General features: G+C 40.8%; 1 protein-coding gene across 1 annotated transcript; it reads left to right on the top strand.

Annotated features, from left to right (window-relative positions):
- Positions 1-12,643: 12,643 nt before the first annotated feature.
- Positions 12,644-17,947, top strand: LOC308411116 (adhesion G protein-coupled receptor E5-like). Its single transcript, XM_080904870.1, has 16 exons — positions 12,644-12,834; positions 12,950-13,102; positions 13,218-13,346; positions 13,480-13,523; positions 13,624-13,728; positions 14,464-14,617; positions 14,728-14,850; positions 14,939-15,132; positions 15,215-15,379; positions 15,475-15,669; positions 15,817-16,034; positions 16,117-16,177; positions 16,301-16,392; positions 16,594-16,759; positions 16,835-16,906; positions 17,144-17,947. Exons 1-16 carry the CDS (start codon positions 12,654-12,656, stop codon positions 17,183-17,185), a joined length of 2,094 nt encoding a protein of 697 aa, XP_080760996.1. The 5' UTR covers positions 12,644-12,653; the 3' UTR covers positions 17,186-17,947.
- Positions 17,948-20,131: the final 2,184 nt, after the last annotated feature.

Below are 20,131 nucleotides of genomic sequence, written 5' to 3'. Positions count from 1 at the left end.
GGTTGTGGGCGGGTGGGTGCATGGGGGCCCGGCCCTGGAGCAGGGTGCCGCCGGTGCGTCGAACCACCTGGGGGGCTCTTCAACTGGTGGGGGAGATGGTCACATCTTGCAGGAGCTTTCCTCTCTTCAGGAACTCTCTCTGCAGGAGGGGGAGATACAGGAGAGGTGGAGGAAGATCTCAGCCTGGGCGTTTACTGTCTTATGTAGTCTGGAAGATGAGTGGATGGTGGGATGGGTGCAGTTTTCTCTGTGGTGGGGTTGGGTGGACTGTCCCGGGCTCTGTGGGGCCGGGAGGCGCTGCTGCACTGGGCCCCGGTCTGGATGGGCCTGGGCCCCCTTTCCCTGGCGGGTCGCGGAGTGTGGGAGTGCCTACTGGGGTCAGCGGGGGAGCTGGCCCCAGGGAGGGGTTACCTGCCCCTCCCTTCCTTCCCTCCCCATCTCCAGCTGCCTCTCTCTTCCCGCTCCACCACAACCACCCACACATGCAGGGCCTTGGAGTAGGGGTATGTCACCAGGGTGCAGAGGAGGCTACCCCCCCTCTGTCCCCTTCTGGCTGCCTCTGCCTCAATTTTATCCCACAACTTAGACATTCACATTATTCACACTCTCATTACACATACATATAGGATCTTGGGGGTGGGCACAATCACGGAGTCCAAATTACCATCAGGGTGTACACCTCACCCCTGGCGTCGTTGCCCACCTCTCAATTTTAAATACACTTAGACATTGAGGGCTATCAGGAGGGACTATGCGCTTACCTGCTGCTCCTTGGCAGGTAGCTCCATGCCCTCCTGGGTTTTAATTGCACCTTAGAACACACATGCATCAACACTACAATGAGCGGGTGGAGGGAGGTTTGGAGTCTTCTCCCACCCCCATTCTCTGCGGCCTGCTGGAGCGGGAGGGCTAGGTGGAGTTGGCCGTCCGACTGCGGTCTGGAGTGTGGGGCCTCCCTGCTGCTACGGAGTCGGGGTGGTCTGCCTCTCCCCACCGCAGGGAAAAGGGTAACACCACCTGGGTCTGGGTGCAGTTCCCCCCTCCAGGGGCAAGGGTACCTAGACCCGGTTTGTAGAGTACGCTTGGGGAGTGTGATCGTGTGTACAGCGTCTCTTTATGTCTGTCTCCACGTTGGTTGAGTGTGGAGTGAGTGCATATGAGAGCATGAGGGGGGGAATGGATGTTTGTGTCTGTGTGTGCCTGTATGTCTGTGTCTATATGTCAGGCTGGGTATCAGACGCCACCTCTCTGGGGACACCTCAGGCCCTCCAAGGTTTGGAGGCCTATCTCCACCTACCACCACTTCCCCTGCCGGTGGCGGACTCCCTCAGGTGTCGGTGCGTTGGTGGTTCTTTGTGTCTGGGGGTGGGCGTCCAGGTACACACTGGCTCACTCCTTGGCGGCCGCTTATCGGGGCCTGGAGCCTGGGGCTCGCTCGGGCCCCTTCGGGGGTGGGGTGCCCCCGGCCTCTCGGCCTGGGGCTCGGTCACTCAGGCACAGCTGGCGGCCGGCGGAGCTCACGGGCGCGTCACTGCAACTCCCCCTGGCTTCTGCTCCGCGGCTGCTGAGTGAACCCTCATCTGGGACTCTCCTCAGCTCTTACTGGAAAAGTGGCGCGGCTGCCCCTCTGTTGGTCTTCCATGGTCTCTTGTGTTCTGGGGGCCTCTGGATGTCTGGAGTTTTGATCTCCTCCATACCTGCTTCACACCCTGGAGGACGGGGCTGTGGCCCCCCCACACTCCCTAGCAGATCGTTACATGGAGAAACCTTTGGAATACAAGCACGCTGATCCACACAGGTATGCACACGGGTGTTCACTGCTCGTAGACCCAAATTACACCTTTCTTGGCTGCTACTTCGAAGCACATCTGTCCTGCGTGCTGCACAACAACATTGAATATTTAGTATTTACTGCTGTTTACACTTAGCTAGATTAATGCGATGGTGTTGTGTTTAGTATGTTGCTTTGTTTTGTTTTTTTTGTCTTTTTTTGCTTGTTTTCTATTCTTCTCTCAACAGGTGATCCAGGAGATTTTTATTTTTTTTCTCCCCCCCTTTCTCACTGTCCCTCTCCCCTTCTGTTTTTCCTTTCCTTCCTCTTTCTTTCTCCCTTTCCTATCTCTCACTCATGTCTGTCCCGTCTGTAACATCTGAAAATAAAATATAATAAATAATAAAAACAAAGATCGACCAAATGGACCAATACGGCAATGCCACGATGATCCATTTGGCAAAGTAAATCCATTGGGTATCCTTGTTGGTCTTCAGACAACAATTCTGATGGCTAAAGAACCAAATGGGACAGGCGAAAAAAAAAAAAAAAAAAAACTTCTAATATCTTGAAAGTTTCTGTAGTCAGGTGAACTATGGAGTTTTAGACTCTTTAAGATAATGTTTATGTTTTCATGTTAAATTAGTCCTGTAAATGTAGTTCCATTCATTTACACTGCACACATTAGGGGCTGCTTAGCAGACCAGATGGCTGAGTTTTCTTTAACGTCACCAGTCCATACAAGCAGTTCAGTTTCTTAGTAAACACCCAAGAGACAATCCACATCATTTCAAGTGTACACTGCATAAGTCCATCATGCAGTAGTCCCATTTTTGGTAGTCCAGGCAAGTTGATATGCTAAGAAATAATTTTAAAAAGTAAAATGCATATTTACTGGTGTTGGTTAAACAACACATCTCCCCCCCCCCCCCCCCCTTTTTTTTTTTTTTTAATATGACTGGTACAAATTTGTACGCTCAATGTTTAATGCCATCAGTTAGAGTGTTTTTGTTTTGTTTTGTACTTTTAGACTCATTTTTTGTCTTGTTTAAGAGTCACCAAGAGTAAATTATGATATAAAAATAATTAGCTTTGAATTATCATATTTGAAATAACGTATTTCCCCATAACATATTATATAACACATACTGAAGCTGAGATTTATTTTATTTTGTAATTTGACATGAAGATTATATTATATAATATTATATTTTTAATACAAATGTAAATTAGTACCAAATATCATTATTGGTTAGTACAGATGCTGAAAAAGCATGTGACTCAACCGATCCATGCATTAGGTTTTCTTAACAGTAAGAGACATTGAGGTCTATCAGCTGGTTATAAGCTGTAAAATTGTTAGTGAACATATGTTTCAGTCATATCCAGCAGTCAAAGGGGGACTCAAACGGGGGCTCTGAAGTAAGGGTTCACAGGTTTATTTACAGCAAGTGAGTACAAAGATTCAGCACAATGACTTTCATGCAGTGAGCTCTGTGGCCAGGTCAAACATGGAAGACCACCGATTCCTTCTCTCCACATGACTATTTCTTCCCAATTTTCCACACCACAGTTTCTGCACAAAGAGAGATTGATGACTAAAGGGCACAGCAGGTAAGCACAAGAGTAACACTGTAAAACTTGAGGAGCCACACTTTGCAGACACAGACCAACAACTCAAGTGAAGGAACCCCTCCATCTTAAGTAGCAGCTGGTGATGGGTGAGAATAGACAGTTGAGTTAATTACCTTCAGGTGTGTGAAACCAGAGTGCTGGAGCTCAGGAACAGGTCTCACCCCTGAAACACAAGGCAAAGGTCTCTCTCTCACACACACTCTCAACTCGAGGGCCTGCTGGTTTTTCAGTGGGCTCTGTTGTCAGATAAAGGCAGTGTGCCACAGCTGGTCTGTGGGCCTCTCATGTTCATGCTGTGGTTGGTTCGTGAGCCAGCCGCAGAGGAGTGCGAAGTTATAACATATAAAGAGCTGAAGTGAAACCAAGTGTTAAAAATAACAAAAATAAAGTGTCACTGCAGCCCAAAGGCAAGTTTAGTTTTGAGCACCTCTAAAAATAATTATATTAATAATAGTAATACTTATCCATTTTAGTAGTATTTTCTGACATTGTCTTCAAATGTTATATTTTCGATATGTTATATTATATAAATCAGTCACATAGATCATGTCCTCCAGCAACGTGCAGTCAACAACTTGGAGAATTGCACGGTACCGTCTCCTGTAGGTGACCCCTCACCCCTCTGCCCGACGGAAAAATGTACACAGACAAACACATCTGTAGCAGCATAAAACCCACTTGGTGGAGTGCTGGAGAGTTCTCCCTCCAGGGGCTCCATTGTTCTGCTGGGGGACTTCAGTGCCCATGTGGGAAACAACAATGAGACCTAAAAGGGCATGACTGGGAGGAATGGCATGTCTGATCTTAACCCAACTGGTGTTCTGTTATTGGACTTTCGTGCTAATCACAGCTTTTTCATGATGGACACCACGTTCCAGCATATGGACACCCAAAGTCGCAGATCAGTGATCAACTTTGTTATTATATCTTCAGCCGCCATACTGGACATTTGGGTGAAGAGAGGTGGACAAATATAATGTACCCAAACATATAGTGAGTGTACACTGCTGGCACAGATCATCTCTGGCAGAGATTCAGGAGCATTCAGAAAAAGGGTGAGGAAATAGCCCCTCCATTGCTGAATCTGCTGCAAAGAGCTGCAGCTGCAAGGTTCAATTCAATTCCAATTTATTACAGCGGCAAATGAAAACAACAGTTGCCTCAAGGCGGTTTATACCTTAATGTAAAGACCGTAATACAGTAAAACTAAGAAAACAGACAAAATTCCAACAGTCATATGACCCATTACGAGCAAGAGCTCTGGTGACAGTGGGAAGAAAAAACTCCCTTTTAACAGGAAGAAACTTCCAACAGAACCAGGCACGAGTACATGTGCCTTAGTCTCACTGTTCTTGTCACTTGTTTTACTTTGACAGGCACCTGTCATGTATGCATCATGTTCAGTTTTGCTTCCCCTGTCTCTGCCCTGATTCCCTCTTGTGTATATATCATCTGTGTCTCCCTCCATCCAGTGTCGAGATCTCCCTCATTTCTCTGGCTGTGTCTACTGTCTGTTTGTATTTCCCAGTTTAGGTTCCCTGTTGTTTCCTAGTTTAATGTATTCTGTGAATCCAGGAATAAGGCTTCATTTTGAGTTCAGTTCTGTCTCTGAGAGCTGCATTTTGGGTGCAATCCTGCCTGCCAAACACAGTTTCATGACAGGGGTGTATTCTGAAGTGCTAGCAAATAAAGTGCTGCTATACTGTTCATGTAAAAAAAAAAAAAAGATACATAGTCTTGAAAAAATAGTAAAAAATAGAAGCAGGAAGTGATAAACACGGGGTCTTGTCACCACAGTGACACTTTATGATGATAAGCATCGAACACCCCTGGCGGCATGATGATATGGGCGGATAAGAATTTGACGCGACGAGAAAAGACAGCTAGCCAGAGAGAGAAAAAGACCTGGTCATTCTATGTAATGTTAAGATCTTGGCATTTTTAAATATATATATTTGTTTTACAATATTAGCCTAACTTGTAGCTATTTTTACATTTTCACTGATTTCATCCATAGAGATCTGCACACTGCTTCCAACATAACAGGCACGCGGATCCTGCTGATACTGGGTGAGTCACATCTATCATACATTTGCACAGGAGTAACAGGGGGAAAATACTTAATAAGAAGTTACATACAAACCTTTCATAACTTTTTTCATGCTTTTCATGTTAAATCTAATGTTGGATCACAATTTTCAAAATGTAATTTTATTTTTTGCAATTACTCAACTACAAGTGGACTGATGCCTTGTAATACAGTAATATACAGAAACTATATGCACAGATCTGCATGTTTGCATGTGCAGGAATTTATTTTATATATACTATAAATGAAAATAAAGATCACCTTCCACCATAACACCTTCTAAACCCTCTTTTTCCGCTTCCTTTCTCAACTGCTTCTCTCCATGTTCAAATATGGCAGTGGCTGAACTACGAGTCTCAATAAAGTATGCTTCATTTGTCTCCCTAAAGAAAAATAAACTGCTAAAACAGAGGGAAAAAAGATGCTAATGGATATGTTTTAATCCTGTGTCTTTCTGTTCTCCCACATCTTGGTGAATATAATAACAAAATAATCATGTTCATTATGTATGTTAGTCAATGATTTTCTGTTTTCTTTTGATAGTTTGTCTTCTGTGTCTTATAGCTATTTCCACTTCACCTGTCTTGTGGTCTTGAGTGTTTTGTGTCTTGCTACCTGTGTTTCCCATTTCCCTCATTATCCCTTAGTGTGTCTGTGTGTTCATAAATAGTGTTTTTTCCCCTCCGTCACAGTTTCTATCATGCTCACATTGTATTTCCGTGTGGCATTTCTTTTTCTGGGTTTGTGTTTATGGAGTTCTGGATTTTTAGCCATAAACCCGTGTTTTATTTTTAGTGAGTCTTTCTTCATGTGTCTGCGTTTGGGTCCTCATTTTCCAAATCCTGACAGATCGTTTTGCTTCTGTCCAGAACGTAGGGTTAGTGGCTTGAAGCTAGGCTTAAGGACATGATGGATGATGACTTACCTCAAAAGGTTAACATGCAAAAAATAAAGTGAAAACATGAATTAATTCATTTAAGATGACATATTTCATTAACTGACTAACATAAAATATGTTTTTACTTTCTTTTTAAATGTTTTGTTTTACACATGGGAAGCTTTAGTTTATAAAAACAAAGTGGGATGAAGGCTTCACAGGAGAATGTGAGCATCTGCCTAACAAATCTGACACATGTATTCATTTCTGAGACAGGGGAAAATGGTGCTACAGGTGATTAATGTGAGCACTTTTATTTTTGCTTCATAAAACATACTCTTTACAGATACTCTTAGAAAAACCTTCTGATGAGCGGTGCTTTTTGTGTTTGCGTAACAAACTATTTATAAAATCATCTTTCCGTTATAAAAGATAAGCATCAGTTCAAACCTATAGCTCCACTCACTTTGTTATCAGGGCTGTTTCTACAGCCTGTTGCATGTTGTCTCCATGTTGTCCTTCAGGTCTCCCTTTTGTGAGTGCTACATTGTTTAATAGACTTTTTTTTGTGTCATACTGACCGTTTTCCTGTGTATGGCTATTGCTTTTTTTAACTGATTTGAACTGAGGGTTTTACCCTGTCTCTATGTGTTCTGTGTTTTTGACCTCCTCCTGCAGTAATGGTGAATTACAACTTCACCATAATAAAATTTACATAAATGAATAAATAGTGTTTTACCAACCAAACTTTGATTTTTAAATAATATCCAAGCATAATGGATTATTACTGCTATCATTTTGGTAACTTGGGAATCATTCAGTCTGATAGATGCAAATATATAAATGCTGTAATAGATTAAGAGCACTTGAACATGTTGTCCTACTCAAGGACCATTTAAACCTGCATACCAAGTTTGCAGCCGGTAAATAAGAAAATGTATGAGCTTTTGGTCATACATTGTCAGTATATATACTAAATGTAATGTTAGCATATATCAACATGGTTCTACAAAACAAATTACATTCTTTCATAGCAAATACAGTTCAGTTCTTAGAGGAAATACAGTTCACCTCACACCACACTGGTGATTACTGATGGTACTGTTGGCTAAATCTGAACTTTTATTTTTTCCTTTCTCTAGTATACTAGAGAAAGAAAACATAAAAGTTCAGTATCAAGTTTCTATTTGTTACATCCCCACGATGAGGTCGAGGGGTATGAGTGTGGGGACCGGTAGCAAATGGGTCCAGAGCTGAATGAAAGGAAACCAGACAGAGTGCTCAGTATATATTATAGCTTTATTACAAATAATCTTAACTTAAAGAGCCGGCAACACCGTTTTACCAATAATGCCAAAGAAACAAAGGAAGCAGTCGCAGCAACAAAGGAAAAAACTACCAAACAAATAAGGGAGACACTTCCGGAGCCCACAAGCCCATCTACTCACGACTCGAAGGAGCCTGTCCAAAACCTAGGGGGAAACCGTGTAGCGCCACAGGGGGAAGAAAACCAACTCACTCACAGTTCATCCCCAGCTTATATAGCCTCAGAGAGGTGATTGCTAACTGGGCCCAGGTGGTAAATGAGGCTAATCAAAAGCAGCTGTGTCCTGGGGAGAGAGAAGAGTGAGAGAGAGACAGAGGGGTGGAGCAAGAGAGGAGGAGGCGGAGAGAGAACACCACAACCACACAAGGGCAATTTCAAGAAGAGGCCCTGCTAGGCCCCTAACCAGCCATTTTGATTTTTAAATGCATATCAAATTCATTTTGAAGCATATATTTGTGCAACTACATTGTTTCACATTATTTTTTTATAGATAAAAATTACAAGCCATGTAGAGAAATCTCAAATTCATACTGAAGCACATATTTGTACAAATTCATCCCTCAAATTTCTGTTTCCTTAACAAAGATATAAATGAATGTGAAAATTACAAATGGTGTGAAGAAATTACAGTGTGCAACAACACAAATGTAAGTTTCCACTGCCAATGTTCTCTGCTTGTTTTTCAGCTCTGTCTTTCTTCCTCGTCATGGTGCTGTTGGTATCCGCAGGCTGCAATCCAGGATTCAGCATGAAGAAAAAACAATGCATGGGTATGAAAAAGAAAACATCTGACACTTATGTGTGCATTTTCATTTAAAAAATAAAAACATATAACATGTATAATCTGTTAAAATTATTTTTATGAAATATCAATAACAACTATGTATATCAAACTTTTTTGTAGCATCAAAATTCATTTTGAATTTAAAATCTATTTTAAATTCATATTGAAGCACATATTTATACAAACACATCCTTTTGCATTTCTGTGTCCTTAACAGTGAGTCTAACAGTGAGTTACAGTAAGTCAGCAAATAAATGATTAAGTATTGCTGCAGCTAGCAACCAAAAGTTTTAAACTGACAACAGTTTTCTTTCATGGAAAACAATAAACTGTAAACACAACGACAGGTGTTTCAGTCTCCACCCCCTCCAAAAAAAGAAAAATGTGTGGCATATTCCTGAGCATATTCAGCTGACTGGGTAACAATAAATTAGTTATTTGTTTCAAAGATTACACTAAATTTCTTTGTGTTTTTAAATGGCCAACTTTATACTGCACCCATCAGCTGTCAGTTAGGAGTTCAAAGTAAATGGACTGTGCAAACTCCCAGATGTAATAATGGTTTGTTTTTGTGCTCTGGCATGTAATGTTTTCTCACTCATAGGAAGCACAGTTCTCCAGACACCAATGTGCTGTTTATTTAGAATCATATTTAATGTGAGGAAATTAGGATAGAGAATGAGGGCCTTTGCTTCTTCTTCCCAGACCTTTTACTAATCATAAACTTTTTTTTGCAATTTATATGATAAACAAAATTCATAATCAGAATAAAACATCAGGATAGATTAATGTTCAAAAGGTACTGAACCATAGTATACTAGGCTGACAGTTCTCTGCTTGTTTTTTTTTTAGCTCTGTCTTTCTTCCTCATCATGGTGCTGTCAGTATCAGCAGGCTGCCCTCAAGGATTTCTCACAAAGAAAAAAAACTGCATTGGTATGAAAATCTTTACAAAACAAAACATCTGACACTTAATCAGTAATGGAAAACGTGCAAGCTGAGCAATGTGTGCATTTGTATTTAAAACAAAATTAAACATATAACATGTATAATCTCTGAAATTTATTTTAAATAAAAAACAACAAATATGAAATACGACTGCAGATCGCCACTCGACGGACTTTTAATAACTGTTCGTGCATGATTTTCACTGAAACCTGGCTGGACAGCGCCATTCCCGATGCGGCTATCGATCTAGCAGGCCGCACCGCCTATCGAGCCGACAGGTCTGCGGACTCGGGTAAGAAGACTGGCGGGGGGCTGTGCATCTATATTAACAACCTTTGGTGCACGAACGTCACGGTAACGGAAAAACTGTGCAGTACAGAGGTAGAACTGTTGGTGTTAAAGTGCCGTCCATTCTATCTCCCTCGGGAATTTTCTGCCGTTTACATCTGCGCTGTTTACATTCCACCAGATGCTAATGCTAAGCTAGCGTTAGCACAATTGAGCAGCAGCATCAATAACAGCCTGGTAGCACACCCGGACAGTGTCTTTATTGCGGCTGGGGATTTTAACCACGCGGACCTGAAATCTGTACTTCACAATTTCCACCGTAATGTGAAGTGTGCTACCAGAGGAGATAGAACGTTGGACCAGGTGTACACCAACATGGCGAATGCGTACAGAGCCCAGGCTTATCCCCACCTGGGTCTGTCAGACCATCTCTCCCTTCTGCTACACCCAATATACACACAAAAGATCAAGAGCACTGGGATTACAACCAAAACCGTGAGAACATGGCCGCAGGATGCTATTCCGATGCTTCAGGACTGTTTCCACTGCACAGACTGGGATGTATTCAAGGTGCAGGACACTGACAATCGTGTCGCATTGGACAGTTACACCTCCACTGTCTTGGACTACATCTGTTTCTGTGTGGACAATGTAACAACTTGGAAACGATTCCATGTGTTCCCTAATAATCCACCCTGGATGACACACGGAGTTCAACAACTTATTCGAACAAGGAACAACGCTTTCAAATCCGGGGACCAGGAGGCATACAGTGCTGCCAGGGCCAACCTGAGAAGAGGCATCAAGACTGCCAAGCAGCAGCACAGGAGGCGTATCGAGGCCAGGTTTGAGAACAACACAAACCCAAGGCAGGTCTGGGAGGGCATCAGGGCTATCACGGACTACAAAAGAAGAACACCATCACCCTCAGCCGACAGTTCTACTCTGGCTGAGGATCTAAATCTCTTTTATGCCCGTTTTGACAGGGAGAACACCGACCCTGTCCTGTCCCCTCTCCCCTCAACCGACCCTGCTCCGGTCCTGAGCACTCATGAGCTGAGGCGTGTGTTCCGGAGCATTAACACCAGGAAGGCGGCCGGGCCGGATGGAGTGCTGGGCCGGGTGCTAAAAGACTGTGCTGCGGACCTGGCAGACGTCTTCACCTCTATATATAACACCTCGTTGTCCTGTTCACTGGTACCATCCTGTTTCAAAGCAGCAACCATCGTTCCCATCCCAAAACAGTCAAATGTCACATGTCTGAACGATTTCAGACCTGTGGCACTCACCCCCATTCCCGCCAAATGCCTGGAGAGACTGGTCATTAAACACATCAGAGCTGCTTTTCCACCATCCCTGGACTCGCACCAGTTTGCATACAGGGAGAACCGGTCAACCGAGGATGCGATCGCCACAGTGCTGCACACATTACTGAAGCACTTGGAACACAGGAACACCTATGCACGGCTCCTCTTTGTAGACTACAGCTCGGCTTTTAATACCATCCGGCCATACAAACTACGTCCCAAACTCCACCAACTGGGACTTAACTCCTCTCTGTGCAACTGGATTGTGGACTTCCTCACTAACCGTAGACAGAGTGTCAGAGTGGGTAAGAACACCTCTTCCACCCTTGTGGTCAACACCGGTGCCCCTCAGGGGTGTGTTCTGAGCCCTCTGCTATACACTCTCTTCACCCATGACTGTATTTCCTCCTGCGCGTCCAATCTCATTGTTAAGTTTGCAGATGACACTACAGTGCTCGGACTTATTTCCAACAATGATGAGACAAACTATAGGACAGAGGTGCAACAACTAGAGTCATGGTGCCACGACAATAACTTGGTCTTAAACACCAAAAAGACCAAGGAGATCATTGTAGATTTCCGGAAGAGGGGTCATAACAACCATCTGCCTCTCTTCATTGGCAGTGAGGCGGTGGAGAGGGTGAGCAGTTTTAAATTCTTGGGGGTAACTGTGACCGAGGACCTGTCCTGGGGCAACCATATCACCTCAGTTGTACGGAAGGCCCAACAGCGCCTCTACTACCTGAGGAGACTGCGGAGCGCACACATTCCCAGATCTCTGATGTTGAACTTCTACAACTGTGCCATCAGCAGCGTTCTGACGTATGGATTTCTAGTGTGGTTCCCCAGCTGCACCAAGGCCGATCAGCAAGCACTCCAGCGGGTGGTGAAGGAAGCTGGCAGAATTATTGGAACAAGTCTGCCAGAGATCAGTAATATCTTCCCCACTCGCTGTCTGAGGAGGGTGCACAGTATCCTGCAGGACCAACATCACCCTGCGCGCCACCTTTTCCATCTGCTGCCCTCAGGGAGAAGGTACAGGTCTATACAGGCCAGAACATCCAGACTGGCCAACAGCCTGTATCCACAGGCTGTGAGGCTCCTGAACTCTCTGCCCCCCTCTCACGGACAATAACCATATCCAACTTCTTAATAGCAATGAACTGGTCTGCATTGGTGCATCATATCTTTATTCTCTTCCCCCTCCTGCCCCCCCCCCCTCTTTCTTAAATAGATAACTATCATATCTGATATCATATCTCACAGTACAATAATATTGAATGGGTTGCATTGTTGTATTTTGTCATGTTTCTCAGGTCTTTGTCTGAATTTCTACGAACATTATTGCTAAGGATTGTCTTATTGCATTGGAGTCACACTGGGTTAAATATGTACACTTGGGTTTTAAGGGGTATTTATTATTTTCTTCTTTTTTTTTGGGTTGTATGGAAGCCCCAAACGCAATTTCATTGTTCTTGACAATGACAATAAATAAATAAATACTAATACTAAATACTAAATACTAAATATGTGTTTTAAAAATTTTCTATCAAAAGTTTGAGTTTTTGGATTTTCAAGCTATTTTTATTTTTAAATCTGTAACAAATTCATATTGAAGCACATATTTATGCAAATACATCTTTTCACATTTCTGTGTCCTTACAAAGATATAAACGAATGTAATGATGATGTGAAGCCATGTGGACAAAATACAATCTGCACAAACACAATTGGGAGCTACTTCTGCCTATGTAAAGGTGGTTTCAAAAGGACAGGGGAGGTGATTTTTACAACTGGTGCATGCGAAGGTAAGTCATCTCAAATTTATTGCGACAACAACTCTGTGGTTGGTTTGGAGAAAGTTTATGTCATACAGTCATAATGTATGTAAAGATTAAAGGTCTCTTCTTCTTTTTTTTAAAGATATTAAAGAATGTTTGGAAATCAAAGACATCTGTGGATCTAACGCCAAATGTGTGAATACTATCCCCTATTACTCGTGCACCTGTGATGATGGATTCATTTCTACTACTGGGAATAAAATCTTTCGTCACGATCAAAAGGCTACATGTGAAGGTAAAATGTTGCTCTCATTGGTGCTGCCATTTTAGAGTGAGCTCTTCAGTTTAAGGTGATGGCAGAGGATTTTTTTTCAGAGGTATTCTTACATGTCTTCTTCCTGCTGCTCTAGATATTAACGAATGTCATAAAGGAAATCCCTGTGGTCAGAATGGATTATGTAACAACACACAAGGCAGTTATTACTGCATGTGCAACGCTGGGTTCACTAACTATGGCAACAAAACGGCACGGTGCACTGGTGAGAATACAATAAAAACTGAACTTTGCCAAGATCCATTTTAATCTGATTTTCTTCAAAGTAAATGCATGAACAGAACACTTCAAGAAAACTTTGGTCATCAGTAAAAACTTTTAATACTTTATTTCCTCAGAATTAAACTGTGATGTTTTCAAAGATATAAATGATGTGAAAGAGGTAACTCCACACAAGACACAGTTATATCACGAGTCAAAATATATTTGAAATGCGTATTATCTCATAGATTTATTTTATCATCCTCCAATCCCTCTTCTAGAGATTTCATATTGCAGATGGCTTAGTGAATTACATGGAAAAAACCTGTCAGGAACTCACAAACAACAAAAGACCGGTAGAGCTGAATGGAGAGGAGACTCTAAAGGTACAACTAAAGTAAACTGTAGTCTTTTTTTTTTTTTGGGAGGGGGGTGGAAGGGGGGGATATGGTGTTCAGATTTCTTGTAGACTGTTGATGTTGACCCCAGTATCAAAGTCTGCCTCAGTCTAACTCTTTCTTGTTTCACCCTGCAGTTACGATTATGTCCAGAAACATTTGGACAGTAACAGATTTCTAAGAAATATTGTTCTGTACTGCAATAGATTTTAAATGAAACATTTAAATGCAATTAATGCAATTAAAATGTGTGCTTTCAGCTGTAATTCAAGCTAAAGAAAGTATTACATTAACTCCTAAAGAATGATTGCATTGTTCACACATAATCACAAATATCTCTTTTTTTGTCTTAAATGCTGAGTGAAGAGCATTCACAATCTGGCCTTTTCATGTAGTCTTTGTGTTTTTTTTTTCATTGTGCTAGGCTTGGATAATTAATTTGTAAATATGATATGCCAACCTACTAGAGAGTTTTCTTCACTTGCTGGATGTTAAGGTGTTCTTTTACTGGGTGAAAAGTTTTCAGCAATCATCCAACGCTGTTGTCTTCTGCTGCCTTTTTGTGTTGCTTAGCTCATCATTTCATTCTTATTTTTTATTTATGTGAGATAGACTAAAGCCCCCTGTAACCCTGAATGTGTGTCTGCATGTCTGCCCGTGTGTAAATATTGCCTGACTTAAGTGTATTTTACTCCATCTTCCTCTCTTCTCCTGTGCCTGTAGAGATTCCTGAATATGACTGATGAGCTCTTGTCCAGTGCATTTCTTAATTATAAAAGGAAAGTTTCAGACTTTCTTGACTTGGTGGGAAATGCTCTGAGACTCATAGGACCCTTCACTAATTCTTCAAGGATTTATATCTCCTCAACTCAGACAGGTTAAATAGAAATTCGAAGAAAATAAATCAATTCACTTTTAGATGATTTTTTATTGATACAATTTTAGGAAACCAGCAATGCATGTTCAGAAAAGTCTGTCTGGTTTCAGAGCTGGACATGTTTGTACACAAGGGGCCTGTTATACCTAAAGGAAACATAACATTATCAACTAAGCATGCTAACTTGGACATCCAGATGGAGATAGCTACTGGAGATCCTGCCTATTACCCCGGTAATCATATGCCAACAAATACTATATTTCTAACCAATTTCATCAAATTATGAGCCCCTCTAATGATGCTCTCCTTTCATTCTTACAGGCTTTACAACAGTGTCCTTGATGAGTTATTCAAACCTGGAAAACTCTACAGATGGCTTCTTTAATGGAATGAAATCACAAAAGAACCAGAGCTTTAAGATAAACTCCAAAGTGGTGACTGTCACTGTCAGCAACAGAAATACAAGCCACCTCAAAACGCCAGTTAACCTAACTTTAAACCACCTAGAAGAACAGGTAGAGGTTATCTCTCATTTGTTGTTTCAGATTGTGGTGATCACTTTTGCCAAAAAACCCCCCACATATATTTGTTTTATAGGCAAATCAAACATTCCACATCTGTGTGTTCTGGGATTCCTCGGTGAATGGAGGATCATGGTCTGATCGTGGTTGCGGTGTGGCAGAGTCAAACCTGGAATATACTTCCTGTTCCTGTAACCACCTGGGAACCTTTGCTATACTCACGGCTTACAATGAAATTAAGGTTTAAACTAATTAACCGCAACATTTAAACTTCAGACTATTTAGTAGTTAAACCTTTAATCCACTTTCATGTACTTTCATTTACTTTCTCAACAGGAGAAGTTTGAATTTCATCTGATCATATGGGTGTTCCTGTCCATTTCACTGATTTTCTTATTCATCTCCATCTTGACATTCTCAATGATCCGCTCTATTAAAAGTCCAAGAACCACCATCCACCTGCATCTCTGCATCAGCCTCTTCATTGCAAACCTTGCCTTTCTAGCAGGAATCTCTCATTTTGAGAACCAGGTAAATACTAACTGTGTTTGAAGCTCAGATGAATGCAGATCCAGAATTTTTTACTTAACTTGAATTGTGATGTAAAGGGACAAAATGAGGAAAAGAACAGAATTTTAGTAAGTCTAGTTCGGCAATATCTCATCTCTTCCCCATTAGGATGGCTGCACAATGGTGACAGGGATCCTGCATTTTTCCTATCTGGCAACATTTTTATGGATGTGTCTGGACAGTGTACAACTGTTCAGGATGATAATGCTTGTTTCGAACACCAACTTTAAAACCCTCCACATGATGGCAGCTGCCTATGGAGTTCCAGCTGTTATTGTTGCCATCTCTGCCTTAGCTAATTCCAGGGGACATGGCACTGAGAGATAGTAAGTTCCCTCTATTCCTAAAATTTTATCATCAATTTATCCTTGAATCTCTATTTATCTTAACTCTTAATGTGCATTTCAGCTGTTGGGTAACCCAGGGATTTATTTGGAATTACTTTGGCCCTGCATGTGTAATCATCAGTGTAAGTAAAGTTGAAATCAATTTAGGGAAATGATTATAGAGTAAAATGATGTGTAAAAAAAAAAAAAAAGCTGATTTAAACATAAATGTTGCTTTTGTTGTTCATTTGTTTTTGCTTTTTCAGGTAAACATTTTCTTCTTTTTCATAACTGTATGGAAGTTAGCACAGAAGTTCTCAAGTGTAAACCCTGACCTGGATGACCTGCACAAAATAGAGTAAGTTACCCATAAGCTGCGCATAGAAATCACTATCATGATCCTGTTGAGTTTTGGTTGTGCTGTTTAGATTATTTCTTACGTTGCTTTAGAATTTTTTATCTAGGTTTTGGATTTTTGTTTTGGGATTGGTCCGTAGCCAACAAAGGCTGATTTTTCAATCGGTCATTCATTTTCTTGCCTGCAACATGTTTTCTGCAGGGCATTCACCATTAGTGCAGTGGCTCAGCTATTTGTACTGGGCAACACCTGGATTTTTGGTTCTTTCCAGTTTCAGGAAAACCATACAGCCATGGCTTACCTCACCATCTTTGGCAGCCTGGAAGGAGTTACACTCTTTGCAGTGTATTGTCTGTTTTCCAGGCAGGTTAGTAATATTCATGCTTAACTAAATAAGAAGTTCTTGCCTGTTGGTAAAATTTCATTTATATCCTCATTTTAGGTGAGGGAAGAGTACAAACATGCCTTGACCAGAATGTGTGCTCCTCGGAAGAAGAGTGACAGAAAAGCTCGTGTAAGCAGTTATTTACAGAAATTGATGGCACAGATTAACATTTGATCGGCAGCGGTACTGCCGCAAACTATTCCTGAAGTTTCATTTTGAACACCTTCGAAATTTGACCATTTTGTTTGTTTGATAAGCTGTTCTGAAGGACATCAAGATGTGAAGTGAATAAGATCCTTTGGTTATAATGAAAGACATTTTTGATCATTTTTTGAATATGAATATTCTTCATTTTGTCATCATCAGGTTTCGAAGAGTGCCCAGGATACAAGAGAATGTCAACTTTGAGGAGCTAGAAAGTAATCACCTGCCGGATAAAAACTGCTGACATGTATATTTCAGTTTTTGTACTGGACAAATATCTCTTAAGCAATCTTATAAAAGTGGAGGGATGATGACTTTGTATACTTGCTGATATCTGTAGAATTCCCCTGGTCATTTCTGAAGCGGAAATTTCTGAAGATGTCAAAAGGGTTTTTGTACCAGGCTGTAAATATGCTTTTTAATGCTATAAAATTTGCCTTTTTAACATAGTCTATGCAGACTGACTCCCCTTTTGGAACCAACTTCTTGTGTCATCTAGAGAAACTGCAATAGTTGCAATTTCTGCTTTGACTTCATTTTCAAGCAGCCGAGGTTTACCCTAACCTCAGTCATATTTACCATCACCCTGTTGTTGGTTAAACTAATCATCTTTTTTTTTGCCTGAATTTATATTCAGTTAACTGTTGGTTCTGTAATGTTGTTGTGTTACCTACCACTAGTTGGGGCTCCCACTCCCTTCTCTGTACAGGGAAAATATAAAGGGTGCAGCACTTGAGAAGTTCTATGTATGCTTTCAGAGTAAATTGAAATATAACCACTCAGCAGAAACTACATGCAACATTCGGATGCTAGCTCACCAGAAAGGAAGGCTGATGGTGTTTGCAGATAAGACTACTAACAGTAACTTCACTCAGGACACACATCTGGCATCCTGTGTTTGAAATATTATGAACAGTGAAGGTTGAACAGGTTGACCAGGTTCATTTTTCTTTTGTGTAATACAGTTGCAAAGAGCATTTATAATGTACAAATTAAGAAATATGAATAATTAGGTATCCTTGTTTTGAATGAGAGCTTTTATGATTTGTTTATATTACATTTTGACACCAATATATAATTTATGTAATATCTATCTATATCTATAGATGCAAATATATAGACATGTATAATCTGCAACATGATTTTTTGAAATAACATTGAATAAATGAAATCTGTGTTTGCAACAAACTTTTTCTCTTCTGTGTTCAAGGTGATGGCTTAAGATTTTTTTTCTCAGCTCTTCTTAAATGTCTTCTTTCTGCTCATCTAGACATTAACAAATTTCAAAAAGGAAATCTCTGTGTTCACAATGCATCATGTATCAACACACAAGGCAGTTATTACTGTTTCTGCAATGCTGGCTTCAGACTAAAATCTGGCTGATTTAACTTGTCTGGGAATCTGGAACAATAAGGAGGTGAGGGCTGAGTATGACATAATGCAGCAAAATGTTTATCGTCTCTAGGCATTGTTATATAACAATATAATTAGATTTGTAATATTTAGAAAACTACTATAAGGGTTAAAGTCCAGACGCTTTTCTTTGCAAGCTCCTTTGACTACGATGACCTGGATGACTGAGAACCTTCACAGACATACTATAGGGGTTGATTACATTAAATTGTAGAAGCTTAATTTTCAGACAGCTGCATGCGATCAGAAAGAAAAGCACGCACAAACCTGGAAGAGTTGGCCAGATTTGTAATGAAATGGCTGGCAATGGACAGATGCAACGGTATTGATGATTACACCCTTGTTCAATAAAGAGGATGTATGTTGTATAACAAAACACAATAAGACAGCTCATCAATTTGTTCATCTACACGGGGCATTTTGTAGAGGGTAGCAGGTGTGCCAGTTTGTCTTGAAACAACAAATGTAATCTCCACATTATGATGTTTTTCTCAAAATAGAATTATTACTTTAATCTCATTTTTTTAACTTTAATCTCAAAACCCATCCATCCATTCTTTCCCACTAAATGATCAATAATATTTTTGTTCTTAATAATGCCCATTTCCACTGCAGAAATGGAACCATTTTGAGCCAGTGAGAATACAAAAAAACTGAACTGCCCTTGTGAATTATCTGAAATAAATCTCTCAGGAGCTCAGAGACAGTAAGAAATCAGTGGACCTGAATGAAGAGGACATTCTTTGTAGGATAGCGTCTGGTGACCCTATGGATGGATGTTGGAAAACTGTTCGTGTTGCGCTTGCTATTTCTTTCTGATTAATTTGTTATGACTCTAATTAATAAATTAATAAATAGACAAAGGGCATTAGTAAAGGTGACTGGGTAGAAAAATAGGAATAATTATAATAATGTTTTAATTTGTTCATTTATTTATTTGTTGAGTCACTTGAATTAAAGCTGAGTTTCATTAGCTTAGCTTTAACTTGTTGCATTCTCATCTACTGAAAAACAGAAATAAATTATTTAAAATTGTGTCATGGGCTAAATATTTTCTGACTTTAACTGTATTTCACTCCATCTCCTTCTCTTCTCCTGTGCCTGTAGAGATTACTGAATTTGACTGATGACCTCTTGCCCAGAGCAGTCAATTCTAAAAGGAAAGTTTCACATGTTCTGGTCTTAGTGGGAAATGCTCTGAGATTCATAGGGCACTTAACTACCACTTCAGAGATATGTTCTACTCACAAACATTAAATAGAGGTAAATCAGTTGAATTTTTGACCATTCGTTAAGTAGAATTCAACCTTTAACTTATATTTTATACAGTATTAGCAAAGAAGCAACGCATGTTCAGAAAAGTCTGTCTGGTTTCAGAGGCGGACCTGCTTGTACAGTGGGGCAAAAAAGTATTTAGTCAGCCACCGATTGTGCAAGTTCCCCCACCTAAAATGATGACAGAGGTCAGTAATTTGCACCAGAGGTACACTTCAACTGTGAGAGACAGAATGTGGAAAAAAAATCCATGAATCCACATGGTAGGATTTGTAAAGAATTTATTCGTAAATTAGGGTGGAAAATAAGTATTTGGTCACCTCAAACAAGGAAAATCTCTGGCTCTCACAGACCTGTAACGTCTTCTGTAAGAAGCTTTTCTGTCCCCCACTCGTTACCTGTATGAATGGCACCTGTTTGAACTCATCATCTGTATAAAAGACACCTGTCCACAGCCTCAAA

This window comes from Rhamphochromis sp. 'chilingali' (assembly GCF_963969265.1).
Source record: "Rhamphochromis sp. 'chilingali' genome assembly, chromosome: 15".
In the NCBI taxonomy this organism is placed as follows: domain Eukaryota; kingdom Metazoa; phylum Chordata; class Actinopteri; order Cichliformes; family Cichlidae; genus Rhamphochromis; species Rhamphochromis sp. 'chilingali'.
The sequence above is the reverse complement of the archived record's forward strand: the minus strand, read 5'-3'. Positions and strand labels throughout refer to the sequence as shown.

Excerpts from the sequence above, each read along its gene's own strand:
- LOC308411116 (XM_080904870.1), top strand. The coding sequence starts at position 12,654 with ATGCAAATACATCTTTTCACATTTCTGTGTCCTTACAAAGATATAAAC. Across the intron at positions 13,524-13,623 it reads ATATAAATGATGTGAAAGAG|AGATTTCATATTGCAGATGG; the intron begins GTAACTCCACAC and ends TCCCTCTTCTAG. Across the intron at positions 15,133-15,214 it reads TAAACCACCTAGAAGAACAG|GCAAATCAAACATTCCACAT; the intron begins GTAGAGGTTATC and ends TTTGTTTTATAG.